We start from the raw sequence: 15,940 nt of genomic DNA, 5'->3' as shown, positions 1-15,940 counted from the left end.
CACACACACACACACACACACACACACACACACACACACACACACACACTACAAAAACTAAAAATTAAGAATGAATTGTAAAAGGTCAAAGAGTTGGGTAGTGGAGGGTACATTAGGAAGGGTTTCTTGTAGGAGGCAGTTTACACGTTGTGCCTTACAAGATGGGTAGGATTTCAGCAGGAGGTTATGCAGTGAGGAAAGCTTTCAAGGCTCATAGAGCAAAGGAATAGAGGCTAAAAACTAGGCATTGTGTCCAGTGGGTTGTGCTTGGCTAGAGAACACATGAGGTAAGGCTGGAAAAGCAGGGTTCTAGTAGATTGTGGTGAGCCTTAAATACTAGGCTCAAAAGATGGGACTTTATTTAGCACGCAATCAGCTCTCCATGTTCCTTTTCTTCTTTCCTTGACACCTATTCCTTTCAGTATCACAACTTTGTGTTTTCAAGGGTATAATGAATGTTCTCCAACAGTCACTCAAGTTTGTTAGCACTTTATAACCCTGAGTTTGAAGACTCAATCTCTATATGAGGTTTTATTTACTTTTGCAAAATATCTCCTCTACCTGAACATAAGCCCTTGACAATAACCCTTAACCCTTCTTTCAGAATTTCCAAAATTTGCCCCCTTTCTTTTCAATCTGTTGCTCTCAACTGGCTCCTTCCCTTCTTCTAATTCAAATGTCCCATAATCTTCCCATGGAAAAAAAAATTATTTCCTTGAGCTACCATCCCATCCTTCTCCTTCCTCTTACCATCAAACAACTTGAAATATTAGTCTACATCAGCTGCTTGCACTTCCTCAACACTGACTTCTTAATGCCTTGTTTTATGTTTGTCCATATCATTCTACTTAAACTGCTCTCATAAATCTCTGATCAACTCCTAATTATAAAACCCCATAGCCTGGGCAGCTAGGTGGCACAGTGGATAAAGCACTAGCCCTGGAGTCTGCAGGACCTGAGTTTAAATCCGGCCTCAGATACATGATACTCACTAGCTGTGTGACCTACTGTGGGCAAGTCACTTAACCCCGATTGCCTTGCAAAAAAAAAACAAACAAAAACAAACAAACAAACAAAAACCAATGGCCTTTTCTCAGTCCTCATCCTCTTCAACCTTCCTGTGGTATGTGGGACAGTGCTAACCTCCCTCACCACCCCTTCCTTCTAGAAAACTAACTCTTTTTCCTTGGCTTCAGTGATACTGCATTATCCTGTCTCTCCTATCTTTCTGGCAACTATCCCTCTGTCTTTTTTCATCATCTGTGATCTAAATGGCGTGTCCTCCATCAGATTGCCTAATTTAACAAAAAAAGAAAATGACAAATGTTGGCGTGGATGTGGGAAAACTAGAGTTGTGAACTGATCTAACTATTGTGGAGTGCAACTTGGAACTAGGCCCAAAGAGTTATAAAACTGTGCATACTCTTTGATCTAGCAATACCACTACTAGGTCTGTATCTCAAATTGATCCAAAGAAGGGGGAAAGAACCTACTTGTACAAAAATATTTATAGCAGCTCTTTTCATGGTGTCTAAGAATTGAAAATTGAAGGGATGCCCATCAATTGGGGAATGGCTGAACAAGTAATCATATATGACTGTAATGGAATATTATTGTACTATAAGAAATGACAAGCAGGATGATTTCAGAAAAACCTGGAAAGACTTACATGAACTAATACAAAATGAAGTAAGCAGAACCAGGAGAATATTGTACACAGTAATAGCAATATTGTACAATGAACAGCTGTGAATGACTTAGCTTTGTCAGCAATACCATGATCCAAGACAATCCCAAAAGACTCGTGATGAAAAATATTATCCATCTCCAGAGAAAGAACTGATGTTCTCTGAATAGACTGAAGCATACAATTTTTTTGCTTTCTTTCTTTTTTTTTTAATTTGAGTTTTCTTGCACAAAATGGCTAATATGGAAATGTTTTACATGACTGCACATATATAACCTATATCGGATTGCTTACTGTCTCAGGGAGGGAGGAAAAGAGGGAGGGAAGAAAGGATAGAATTCAAAACTTAAAAAAAATGAATGTTAAAAATTGGTTTTTATATGTAATTGGGGGGAAATAAAATATTAAAAAAAAATAGCATGTACCCTCACTATCCCACCCTTCTGCCTCCCCTGATTCTATCATTTCCTCCTTTCACTCTTTCCAGCCACTCCCATGGCTTCAACTATCTTTTCCACGTAGATGACTTCTAAATCTATGTCTCCATTTCTGGCATCTTTTCTAGGCACCAAACTCAACATTTTCAGCTGCTAGCTGGATATCTCTAGCTGGATCTCTCAACAGAAAACCAAATTCATCATCTTTCCCCTCTACAAATCAAGCTCCTCCTTCCAATTCCCAAATTCTTTTATTAGCAACACCATTCTCCAGTCACCAAGCTAAAATTCTCAGTCATCCCAAATGTCTCTCAATTCTATCAGTTACCAAGCACTATCAATCCAACCTCCCAAAGAGCAATCAGCCATTTGTTAAGTGCCTACTATATGCCAGGCACTGTGCAAGGCACTAGGGACAGAAGGGGAAAAAATGAAGGACTTTAAAAGCCCCCAAAAGGATTTGATCTTACAGGCAATTGGGAAATAATGGAGTTTATTGAGTAGGGTAGTGACATGGTCAGATATGCTCTTTAGGAAAATAACTTTGGCAACTTATCTCTCATAACTATCTCACACCCACAAACTACTCCCTTTGCATTCCTACTGTCATCATTCTTAAGCCTTTGCTACCTCTTGCCTGGTCTACTATGATATCTCCTGCCTTCCAGCATCTCTTTGCTCCAGTCCTTTCTGTACTCTGTTACCAGATTAATTTTTTGCCTCCATGTCTTTGCTCATACCATTCTTGTGTGGGTCTGGGATATCCTCTCACATCATCTCCACCTGCTGAAATTCCACCCATCCCTTTAGGACCAACCTAAATGGCATCTCTTCCATGAAATCTTCCCTGATCTAGCCCTTCTCAAGTTAGTAATCATACTTTGAATCTAGCATATTAACCAACTAATCAACAAATACCTATTAATTCCCTTTTATAAATAAGGCACTGGGCTACACACTGGAGATACAAAGGCAGAAAGCAAACTGTCCCTGCTTACCTTCCATTGGGATAACAACATGCACATATATGAGTATAAATAACATATGTACAAGAGAAATACAAGGTAATAGGTTAGGGAGAAGGCACTACTAGCTGAGGGATCAAGAAAGGTCTCAGTGGAGGTGAAGTGCTTTCCAGATATGGGAGGAAATCTACTCAAAGGCACATAGACAGAATCTGTGTAAAGAATTTGACTGACCATAATATATAAAAAGCCTGAAAGAGGCAGCTAGGGGGTACAGTGGTTAAAACTCCAACCTTGGAGTCAGGAGGACCTGAGTTCAAATCTGGTCTCAGATACTTGAGACTTACTAGCTGTGTGACTGGACAAGCCATTTAGCCCCAATAGCCTAACCAAAAAGAAAAAAAATAGCCTGGAAAAGTAGGTTGAAGCTAGGCAGTAAGGGGCTCTAACTGTCCATCAGAGAAGATTTTTTTCAACCTAGAGGGAGCTGTTGGAGTTTACTGAGCAAGGGAATGACATGGTCAGACGTGTGCTTTTTGGCAGCTGTGTGGAGGATAGATTAGATAGGGAAGAGATTGGAGGTAGGAAGACCATTATCTGCGGTAACAATCCAGGCAAGAGGTGATGATGGCCTCAAATACACCATGGAAGGTTGTGGTGTGAGTGGAGAAAAGGGTATCCCCCTTGAAGCCTTTCTATTTTGGTGGGTCTTGCCAGAGTTTGCTTGCCACTGAGCTGAATAAGTGTCCCTAATACAAGTTCTGACATTGACCATGTGAACTGAGTTGAATTCTTCAGAAGAGTCAAGTGTTATTCCCCATTGTTTGCAAAGTACAAGGAAAGGGTAAATACCATCAACATCAAGCCCAACCATGTTCTAATCCCAACAAACTGGCACCCATCACACACCTTTTTTTGCTACTAGTCCATTTTTTTATATATACCAAGCATACAAGTCAGAATGACAAAAGTTGTGCGGCTGGTTGAACACTATTCCTCTCAGATGACTGACATGAATGATGTGCAATGGAGAAAATCTGATATACTAATATTGCCATTTCTTATAAAAAGCCTACTAATACTTAACTGAAACAATTTACAAAGAACCAGTCCCTTAAGGAAAAAAAAATCCATGCAATTGGTGTACTGTGAATGTGCACCTTCAATTTAGCACTTGTTCGGTGTTAGTTATGTGGACACTGGGAACATATGAACTTTAGAAATGATATTGTTCCTGTCCTCAGGAAGCTTACTGTCTAGTACTCTCTGTAACTGACTAGCTCAACTTAAATTAATATGGTAAAGTTGTTTATTCTCTCTGGATAATATACACTATGCTTTCTATAGGTGCTCTTGAGAAACCTGGCTGCAAGGAAGTCCAAAGTTGAAATGCTTGGTACGATGTCAGCCAAAGTGGCCGAGAATTTATTGGTAACAGATGAGCTCTGTATCTGTTCAGCAAGCATCTTGTAGCCTTGTGGCACCCTTCCTAATAGACTTATGGCCTCTGATAGGCTAGGTCTATTTATGGCCACAAAGAGCTGAGTCCAGGATGCTGAAATAAGATTAAATTTTTTGCTAAGAAATTGTTATGAAAAGCCCTTTAAAGAAATTGATGTACAAATTTCTAGGCTTGGCTTGGCTGAGATTTCACAATATCTAACAGAGGACTGTCCCAATAGTTACATAGTACATTTCTTCTGCTATGTTCTGCACCAGCGTGTTCAGTGACTGCAATAAGACAAACATCATTAGTCAAAGCAGGATCAAGGGAAGCAAACCATTGCTCCTGGAAATGAATGAGCAGATGGTGAGTTAGAGAAGGCTGCCAGATGGGAAAGAATGATTTCCCCCAGTACCTCCAGCTTTGTGGCACACGATTCCTGCAACCCTGTGTGATGGCTCATTAATAAGAGAGAAAAGAGAACAGAAGGGTTAACGGCCTCCAATGCTGACATGGAGGTATGGAAATGTTCCTTTGGGAAGGACTGCTATGAACAGATAATCTGAATTATCCCCTTGTCGGGGCAATAGTTAAGAAAAAATATTTATCCACTGGAATCATTCTAGTCTAAGCAAACTAGAGGTCCAGCTAATGCTTTTGGCAAGGACAAGATACCCCCACAAAAAAAGGTTAAAAATATGAACTGGTACAATCTAAAGAGGTGATTGTTTCAGGATGCAACATTTGGCATCATATCACAGACTGTCTGTATTAAAGAATACAAAGAATGTGAACAATAGTCACTCCAGTATCAACTGCAAAAGTAAAGTCCAGACACATGACGATGACAAGAAAAAACTCATGGAACAGCTCTGCCTCTCCTGTCCACCCATTTCTGAAAAGTTAAAACTAGAGCATAGTGGAAAATGTCCTGTCCACCTATTTCTGAAAAGTGAAAACTAGAGCACACTGGAAAATGTCCTGTCCACCTATTTCTGAAAAGTTAACATTAGATGCACACAAACTTAGACTTAATTTATTGTCACTAATTCCCTAGAACGCTCAATCCTGATTTCCAAGTTGAGATTGGGGAATTCAGCCATGAGTCCATCCCTCCTGCTCTGGAACTCCAGAGAAGCCAGCTGCTAGTTTCAGAATTTGCAGGGTTTTACTATTTTTTTTTGTTTATTCACTTTGTTTAGTTTTTATGTTTAAAAAAAATTCTTACTAGTTCCATTACACTTTCTTGGAACTAATCCTTAAATCTCTCTGGCTCCAAACTGAGTCAGTGTAAAATCTAGAGCCAAAACCTGCTTGTTATTGGCATCAGACTATTCTTTCTTTGCCCAACCTCAATAGCAAATTAACTATTTGACTAGGTCATACTTTTGCTTTATGATGCTGCTTTAAATTAGCAATTTGAGAAAAAAAAATAGGCATATTACCCTTGTGACATTTTCAGATGAAATCAGGTTATTTACTTGATATAAAAGAGTGGCAAATAACCTTTAATCAAGGAGTATAGTTGGAATGCAAACAGGAAATGATGGTGGTATATGCAAATATCACTACAGTGATCAACACAGTGTGTACACAAACATAGCAAAACTTCTTGGATCTCTTAGAGAAGGTAGGACTTTTGTAACATTTATGTTCTGGGAGCTTCATGGTAATCTATGGATAAGTTCAAAAGAGATAGGAGAATCTAATATGAAGAATAATGGATTAAGTTAAAACACCAATTTGAATCCCATTTCTGGTATTCTACCCACTGTCATTCAGATAGATTTCTTGCACCCTCCTACCTATCCACCAGTGATGATGCCATCTCCTCCTTATTACTCTTATCCTGGGATGTTCTCCTGTTCTCAAATGTCCAAACTACCTATTCTTCAACAAGACCCACCTTCTCCATCCACGTCAGCCCACAAATCTCTCTCCTTCCTCACATATCCCACACAACTTATCATCTCTACCACTCACTTGATATGTATGACATACCTCTTTCTATTACTGTATAATTTCATTTGTTTATGTCTTACTGTATCTCTGTACTATGTTATAAGTGCCTTGAACAGAGGGGCAGATTACTATTCATTCCTGTATCCCCTAACATTTCTAACCAGCATTTTACATATTACAGGCATTCAGAACATAACAATTGAGTTTTGATTGCTATATAATTTTTGGTATGTGCTTGATTTGTTACTCAGGTTCCTTAAATAAAAAGGCGGGGGAGGGGCAATAATTGCTTCCCCCAACATACAGTACTGGGATGTATGTGGTTCTGTTTCATGGGGTTTTGTTTTGTTTTGTTGTATTCTCAAATCTGCCAACTCCCTTCATTTCTTCATTTATACCACTTAGACACAATTAGTCACAATCTCCCTGTAGGCTGCAGTAACTCTTTACAATCCCTGGATTAGACATTATTCTTTAAGAGCATCTTAAAAAGAGTTTATGTAGCTTCCCAAGCTACTTGGTTTATTCTCAGATAACTGTTAATAAATTGGCACAATGTAGCTACAAAATTTTGTGTTACAAAATACAATGCAGACAGCATCCAAGGCACATGAAATTCTCCAAGCACACAGCCAGATCCTTTCCTAGAAATTCCAGAGAAAATGGCAACAGAGTGGCCTGGCCAGGTTACAAAAAGGAATCTACTTCTCTAGTTTCCATGATCCAGTGCTTGCCTGATCATGAATTTCTACAGTATCACCTTATGTCCCTGAAATACAATTTCCCTATCACCTTCTTTCAATTCCCTCCAGTGGGAACCAGGTAAGGAGGATTGTTACCCCTAAGTCCACAGGACTAAAACAGTATTAATTTTCTTTCCTCCAAAAACCTACCCTTCTTCCTAACTTCTTTATGTCTGTTGATGCATCACCACCCTCCCAGTCCCCTGGGTTCATTCATAACCTTGAAGTCATCCTTGACTCTCCACGTGTTCCCATATCTAATTATTTGCCAAGTTTTGTTGATTCAATCTCCACAACATCTCTCACGTCTGTCCCATTCTCTCCCACATGACTCATCACCTATCACCTGAATTATTAATCTCCCAATTCTTATTTCTCCAATTCATCCTCCATACAACTTCCAGAAGAATCTTGCTAAAGCCCTAACAAAAAACCTTCAGTGGTTGCCTATTGTTTCTAGAATAAAATACAAATGCCTCACCCTGGTTTAAAGTCCTCCACATTTTGGTTCTAACCTACCTTTCCAGCCTCCTTTCTTTCCACTGCCTTTCATGCACTCTACATTCCAGTGAAATTGGACAATTAGTTCCCCAAAATGTCACATTCCATGTCATGCCTACATGCATTTATGTACTTCTTGCCTACTTTACAAGCTTTCCTCATTTCTGCCTGTAAGAATCCTTATCAACCTTCAAGGTTCAGATACTAGCTCTTTTGGAAAGCCTTCCCTGATATTCCTAGTTATTACTGACTTCTCCTTCAAATTCCCTTGTATTTACTAATTTATCTGCATGTGGTTTCCCAAAATAGAGCAAAATCTCCCTGAGTGGAGAGACTGTGTTGTTTTTCTCTTAGCACCACACCTAATGCAAAATACAGTAAGTGTTAAATAAATGTTTACTGAGTTAAGTTGAAGTGTTACTGGGAACAGGGAAAAGGAAGGGGGTCAGAATAGCACAGAGAGACCAGCCTGGAATAAAACAAGAAGGAGGAGTCTAGAAAGTCGGGAAAGGGGAGACGTATAACTATGAAGAAGAATTGGGATGAAGTGTCTGCCACATTTCACATGGTGGGAGAGGCAAGGTTTACAGCTCTTTACAACATGTATAGGGTATCTACAAATTTTAAACAAATGCTTAATTTCTGTATGCTACTTTGCTCTGAAATACAACTCTGGTACTTAGATACATTAAGATACAGTGATGGACAGGAAGCTCATTCTCACAGGCAATATTCACAACTGACCTGATTTACATAGTATGGCTACTTTCCCCTTTTGTCTCTCCATAAAAGGCTCCCAACTTTATTGATTACTTAACATTCCACCTCATCTTCCTTCAGGTAACAAGGAAGTCATCCACATAAAAACACCAGTAAACAATTACTTCTAAAATCTCCTTAAAAATGAGAAGCATTATTTAGTCTTAGAAGACTGACTGTCCAAAAACCTGAACAGAAAGAACCAAATGCAGAATTTGGTCTTCTAATTTCATTTGGTTTAAGTAGTGTGAATTCAGAAGCTTCTGACACTCAGTATACTTTCCTGTAACAATATTCATACTAACTTCTTTTGCTACTAAACATCCTTTACAGACAAATTCTTGGGGGTAACATGCACTGTTCAAACTGTTGATATAATTTCGTCTGGTGCTTGTTTTCCCTGCTGGTTCGATGAATGGAGGACTGGACTTGGAGTCATGAAGACACGAGTTCAAATCCAGCCTCAAACCCTTACTAGCTGTGTGACCCATACTAGTTGGGTGACGCTGGGTAAGTAACTTAACCTCTGCCTGCCTTAGTTTCCTCAACTGCAAAAAGGAGATAATAATAGCAGCTGCTTCCCGTGGTTGTTGTGAGGATGAGATGAGATAATATTTATAAAGTGCTTAGCCCAGTGCCTGGCGTGTAGTAGGTACTTAACAAATACTGGTTTCCTTCCTTTTTTCTGGCTGAGGTTGAGCCAACTCTAATAATACAAAATGTAATTAGTAATAAATGCAAAATCTTAAGCTTGGAATTTTTAAAAAATCTACTTTGGAAATATGATAGGTTAAAGGATCATGGGGGGGAGGGACGCAGGTAGGTGGTGAGGTGGATAGAGCACTGGGCATGGAGTCAGGAAGACTCACCTTCATGAGTTCAAGTCCAGACTCAGACAATCCCTAACTGTGTGATCCTGGGCAAGTCACTTAACCCTGTTGGTCTCAGTTTCTCATCTGCAAAATGAGCTGGAGAAGGAAATGGCAAACCACTCTAGTATCTTTGTCAAGGTCAAGAAAACCCCAAATGGAGTCCTGAAAAGTCAGACACAACTAAAAAACAACTCAACAACAACAACAAAAGGATTATAGAGTTAGAACTATAAAGGATCTCAGAGATGATCTAATCCAACTCCTTCCTTTTGCAGGTGAGGAAAATGGGAGGTTTAAGTAACTTGTTTCACATAGGTAGTAATAGTCAGAGGTAGGATTTGAACCCAGGTTCCATGACTCCTGCTATCATTACCCCCATTTTATAGATGAGGAAATTGAGGCAGAGAAAGGTTAAGTGACCTGCCAAGGTTACACTTCGACACACCTAGTAAATGACAGGCCAGATATGAACTCAGGTCTTCACTTCAGGTCCAGTGCTCTATCCACTGCACCATCCAGCTGCCCTCCTATGAACACTCTCCAGCTTTTCATTTTCCTTCCTAAGATGTGGCAGACTCCAAGGCATCAGTAATAAAAAGAAAGGTCACATATAGCCCTGAAATATTTAGAGCCACATTTTTTTTTGCAGCAGAAAAGAGTTGGAAACAAAAATGCCCATTGATTGGGGAGTAGTGGAATAAGTTACTGTAAGATACGATGAACACAGAGAGACAGGGGAAGACTTGTATGAAATCAAGCAAAATGAAGTAAATAGAACCAGGAAACAATATAAACAATGACTAATAATGTAAACATAAAGAACAACAACAAAACTATTGAAACTGAACGCCGAGAAAGCATAAAGACCAAGCTTGACCTGAGAGAAGAGATACGAGAAAGTATCCTCCCTTCTCTGCAGGAGTTGGGGAGTGGGAGGGCGGGTGCAGCCAGGCACTATGGGTGTGGAACACAAGAGATAGCAGACTTTTTTTTTTATGCATTGGCTATTTTTGCTGAACAGTTTTTACTTTCTCTTTTTATTACCTGTTATAAGAGATGGACCTCTGAAAGAAGATGGGGAATACATTAGTAGGTGAAATAAAAATAAATGATAACAAAAATTTCTTTAAAAAAAAAAAACAACTTTTCACAAGTAGTAACTCTACTTATTCTGTGGTCCACCCAAGCTGGCCTTCTTGCTGTTCCTCACATACAACTGTCATATCTCCCATCTTTATGCCTCGGCAGTTTTTATGATCTTGTCTAGAATTTACTCTCCCCTCATTTCCTTCTCTTGGAATCCCTGATTTTTTGCAAAGCACAGCTCAAACACTACCATCTACATGAGAGCAGCTGCTAGTACCTTCCCTTGCAAGGTTACGTTTTGTATTTTTTGTATGTGTTTTATATATGCTAATATATGTACTTGTTCTCTCCCCCATTAGAATGTAAGCTCCTTGAGGGCAAGGACTATTTAACTTCTACCTTTGTATTGCCAGCACCAAGCACATATGGCCTGAAATATAAAAAAGGTTTTAATAAATGCTTGTTAGGGCAGTTAGGTGGCTCATTAGATCAGGAAGACTCATCTTCCTGAGTTCAGATCTGGCCTCAGATACTTACTAGCTGTGTGACCCCGGGCAAGTCACTTAAGCCTGTTTGCCTCAGTTTCCTCCTCTGTAAAATGAGCTAGAGAAAGAAATAGCAAACCACTCCAATTATCTTTGCTAAGAAAACCCAAAATGGCATCAGGAAGAGTCAGACATAACTGAAACGACTGAACAAAAACAAAAATGCTTGTTAAGTAACTTGGAGCTATCCAAATAGCTCAGTGGTCCTTTCAATTTACAGATCATGCAGTTCTGAGTGTCTCCCATCTCCAATCTGGAAGATTATCTAAATGCTACTTGCATCACACTATTCTCCTGCTTAAAACAAAACACAGAAACCACACAAAGGCTCCCTGTTTTCTACCAAATCAAATATAAACTTCTCTGCCTCCTTTCTAGGCCCTCCATGCCCTGGCACTACCTTAGCTGGCCAACTTTATTTTCCCTTACTCTTCAACATACATTTTCTGCTGTCACGCTCACTCCCACCTCCACACTTTTGCTCATCCCATGTCTCATCTGAACCTGATGCCTTCCGCTTCATCTCTGATCATTTAAATCCAAACAGCCTTTCAGTAAGAGCTAGCTCACATTCTACCTCCTCAAGAAATATCTCCTGAAAAATAGACCCATACCCCATCCCTGCCTTCTCATAGAGCAGTCAGCTTATAGAACACAATTCAGTCCTTAAATTTATACACATAACCTTATTTTGGTGACTGAATCTTTAATTTTCCTGGTGTTTTACTGGTTCAGTCTCAATGTCACAGAGAAACTCAAATCCAATAGTATTGATTAAGTGCCTACTGTGAATTAGCCTCGTGCTAAGGTATTCAAGAGAAGATCAAGACAGAGTCCCTGTGCCTTCCAGAAGTTTAGAGCCCTAATGCCCTCCCACTGTGGCTCCAAAAACTCAGTGAGAAGTACTTCACTCTCACCATATTCCAGTAAGGAAAAAGGAGTTGAAATTAGCAACTAAAAAGGGGACTGATGAGGAAAAGAACTCTGTGAGGGGAAAGGAACATAAGAATGATTTCCATGTGGAATAATTATAAATCCTGAACTATTTTAATCCCTACCTAAGACCACCCTCGCCCAGAAATGAACCTATCCTATTGATGTTTTCTAGGAAAGGAGAGTCTCCAAACTTCCATGGTAACCCATCCCAATGTTTTGTGATATTCTTTCATTTAAAACAACTCCTCCCAAATAAATAACACTTTAGCAGATATCCTATCAAATAGCATAACCCTGGAATTAACCATATGACAGTTAATAGCATTTCATAGACTCCCAGAGTCTTCAGGTCAGAAGGGAATTCAAAGATCATCTAGTCCCAAAACACACCCAATGTGACGTCCCTAATATATAAACACACATACATGCATGCATAATCAAATACACTTTAGTAAACTTGAAGTAACTATAGTTAAGGCAAATACCAAAGATTTTAGGCAAAGCCTCAGCCTATCTTCACATTTTCTTTAGTTGGAACGTGTTTCCTCCTAGGAAAAAATCTTGAGCTACTGAAAGATGAGCATACAGCAGTTAAGATGCATATTCAAATTTTTATGCTAGCAGTCTGACTCCAAATATAAGCTCCCCACACTGATAATCTAGTTGTCTGGATTCTAGCAAAATAACATTTCTCAACTACAAGAAATAATACAAAAATAAAATTGTATCTGTCAACTTACGTCCTGCTGGTTGACCTTTCATCAGATCCTGGAGGTCTGTGGTAATTTGGAAGACACGACTATAGATCTGCTGGACAGAATTCTTGAGGCCAGAAATGTCTTTGGAATGGGCTACAATAGTCCCATTTATCTGACTGACACAGTTCCACAGGTTGCTGACATGCTTGTTCAGCCCTTCCTTGATCCTGTTAAGACTCCCAGAGATAGAGTCCAGTTTGCTGCATGCTTTTTCAACATGAGACACTCTGCCTCCAACAACCATGACTTCCCTCTGGACACCCTGAGTGCTTTCCTTACAGATGTCAAGGTCTGAAAGGATTTGCTTTTGTAGCCCCTGTATTCTCACCTCCAGATGACTGCAACAATGACCAGCCGGGATCTGGGAAGAGGTGGGTTCCTCAGAGGTCCTATCCAGTTCCTCCAGCTTCCTGGAAACACTGTCTTCTGCCTTTCTGCATGTAGAAATGGCACCCGCAAGTTGCTCTTGGCAGTTACTCAACCCACCCTGAAGGTTTCTCACGTCTTTGTCAGTGTCGTTTAGATGAGAAGACAGTAAATTCAAATCTTGTTGCACTTTCTGGATATTAAGTTCCATTTCCCTGAACTTCCTGTACACTGTGTCATTCAGAGCCTTCAGAAGTGCAGAGGTGTCATCCATCTTCTGGAGATCATCATGCTTGCTGGGATGAGTATCTTCTTTTCCATAAGGCCCTAACTGGAGGTTCTGCAAACAAAGATTCTCCACATCTTGGATTTTCTTCTTCAGATGATTAAGTTCAGTAGTGACTTGACCTTTGCCAGATCCTGGCAGGATGGACTCCAGGTTAATGAATTTTACATCAGTGCCATTAGCAATGTCTAGGAGACTGCTACCCAGACGGTCCTCCAGGGACTGTATTTTCTGATCCAAAAGTTGCTTCAAGTCATCCACCTCACCATTAATTGTACCACGCAGAGTTTCTTCAATGTAAAAACAATGTTCTTCTGCATTCTTCTCTGTCACATTGATCCTTGCATCTAACTCATTCCATCTTTCATCAAAACTTTCATCTGGTTCTGGCATGGTGAGGTGATCAAATTCATTGTCTAGCCTCCCATTGAGCATTCTGGTGGCTTCTGAAACCCTCTCGATCTTCTGGTCTAAATCCTTGATCTGTTGCCCAAAGTCAACACTTTGATCAAGATTACAGCAATTTGGCTGTTTTGACGGAGCTGCTTGTATCTGACTTTGAAGGTCACTTATTTCCTTTCTTAGACTTGTTTCCTTCTCTCCAATAAGTTCTATCATGCCCAAATAGCTACTTCCATAATCATCACACTGTTGTTGGACACCAGTCAGCTTATATTCACAGGAGTTTTTCAGATCTGCCATTTTCCTGTCTATTCCTTCCATCAGTTCCTCTTTCAGCGCCTCAAATTTGCTATCTACATAAGCTTGGTAGAATTCATTGGTGGGTATGGTCACTGTGGGCCCTTGGGCAGCTTCCTGAAGCTGCTTAAGTTGACCTTCACAACCCTTCACTTTCCCATCCAGCTCCTCCAGCTTGTCACTCTTTGTCTTCAATACATCCTTAACCTCAGCCAACTCAGACTTAATGTCCTTCATTCCCGATTCCTTACCACCAAGGATCCCAGGAAGCTGAACCGTTTCTGTTTCGCCACCAACAACACTGTCTGGCCCTGGTGGGTTATGAAGGCTGTTGAGCCATGATGCCAGCATTTTACTGGCATCATCCTGAACAGCATGTTTTAAGTTTTCATTTACTCCTGCAATGGAGGACTGAAGGTCAAGGACTGTCCTTGTAAGTCGGGAAACTTTGTCCTCAAGCACCTGTATTTTCTTGTCCTGCAGTTCCTGCAGGCCTGGCTTTGGACTTGCTGTTTGCCTTGGTTCTGTTGTGTGCCTTGGTTCAGTTGTTTTCTTTGGTTCTGTGACTTGCTTTGGTTCAGTATCTGTTGCAAAAGTAAAGTAGGACATAACTTGAAATTTTCTGGCTTTAATCATCTTCCCCACAGCCCACACGTGCACAAGTTAGATCTAACCCTTCCTTTACAGATTTCCTACTACTGGTAAATGTGTTTTATCTATTTTAAAGTCAATCAATCAACACATTTATTAAGCACTTATCATGTGCTAAGCAGTGCGTGAAGACATCATTTCCCACAATGAAATGATGAAAGATAGTCTCCAGCCTGCTAGCTGACCTCACTCCCTAATGCCATAGACTACAACTTTGGCCAGACCCGATATTCTTCTAGTTGATGTAATTCTGCCACATGTAAAGCACCAATTGTCTAGTCTCTCCTTTTTTCTTAGCATTCTAGTGTGAGGATTACTAACCTCACAGTACAGATGAGGAAAGCATGACATGAGACAGAGGGAGACAGAAAAAGGTCTCTTCAAGTTTCTCAGAAGTTGAGTGGCAGCACCTGTACCAGAAGACAGTCTTGTTATTCCTATCCTAATCCTCTTTTTCCAAGACTGCAGTTCCCATTCTGTTTTCCTTATCAGACTAATAGATGCTTAATAAATGATTGTTAAATGACTGGATGAATAAATAAAAGGATGAACCTTTCAAAAACTGAAAAATCTTCTGTAGTAGATGCAGTCCTTAGCAACACCTTGGTTTTTTGAGAGCATGTCACTCCCTTACCCCAACACTTAGAATTGTTCTCTATTGGATTTATTTTGGCAGGCAAACCTCAGCTTGACATTGAAAGCACTCCTCTGTATGGTCCAGCCCATCTTTCCAGCCTTGGCTCCCACTTCTTTGCTATGAACTGGACTCCTTGCTGTATCTCAAAACACATGCTGCATTTCTCTCACTTCTAAGTATTTGCACATACTGCTTCTTCCACCTGGAATGGCCTCTCTGCCCATAGAAATACTATGTTGTTCAGATATTATCTCCTTTAGAATGCCCTTGCAAGTTTCTTCCAACCTACATGTGTTCAGAGGATGGAGAAGTCTGAACTCCCCATGGGCACTTAAAGTCCTCTGGATCTCTTTTTCATCACTCATTTACCCAGTTCAGCCTCGTACATTATTTGTGTGCTCATCTTATGTACCTTCTAGCCTTTAAGCCCCTTGAGGGCAAAGACTGTGTCTTATACTTTATTTCTTGCAGAACCAAACTTTGTGCTTCCCATAATCGGTTTTCAATAAAGAACTGTTGAACCAAATTGGAAATGGATTCAGTTGGGTTTTTTTAAAAGCTCGATCTATAAATAATGAGCTTCATGTTCCAGCCTGTGAGTCACAG

At 40.0% G+C, this 15,940-nt stretch overlaps 1 protein-coding gene across 2 annotated transcripts in view; it reads right to left on the bottom strand.

The window, feature by feature from the left end:
* LOC114031835 (EMILIN-2-like) overlaps positions 1–15,940 on the bottom strand; it is a 62,592-nt gene that overhangs the window by 12,843 nt on the left and 33,809 nt on the right. For both annotated transcript variants that reach the window (XM_027846983.1, XM_027846985.1), the window contains exon 4: positions 12,678–14,630. In XM_027846983.1, the coding sequence (XP_027702784.1) occupies positions 12,678–14,630 (1,953 nt within the window). The remainder of the gene's footprint in view (positions 1–12,677; positions 14,631–15,940) is intronic.

This window comes from Vombatus ursinus, unplaced genomic scaffold (genome assembly GCF_900497805.2).
Source record: "Vombatus ursinus unplaced genomic scaffold, bare-nosed wombat genome assembly UNPS02015255.1, whole genome shotgun sequence".
Taxonomy (NCBI): Eukaryota; Metazoa; Chordata; class Mammalia; order Diprotodontia; family Vombatidae; genus Vombatus; species Vombatus ursinus.
This window is presented reverse-complemented; position numbering and strand designations above follow the sequence as displayed.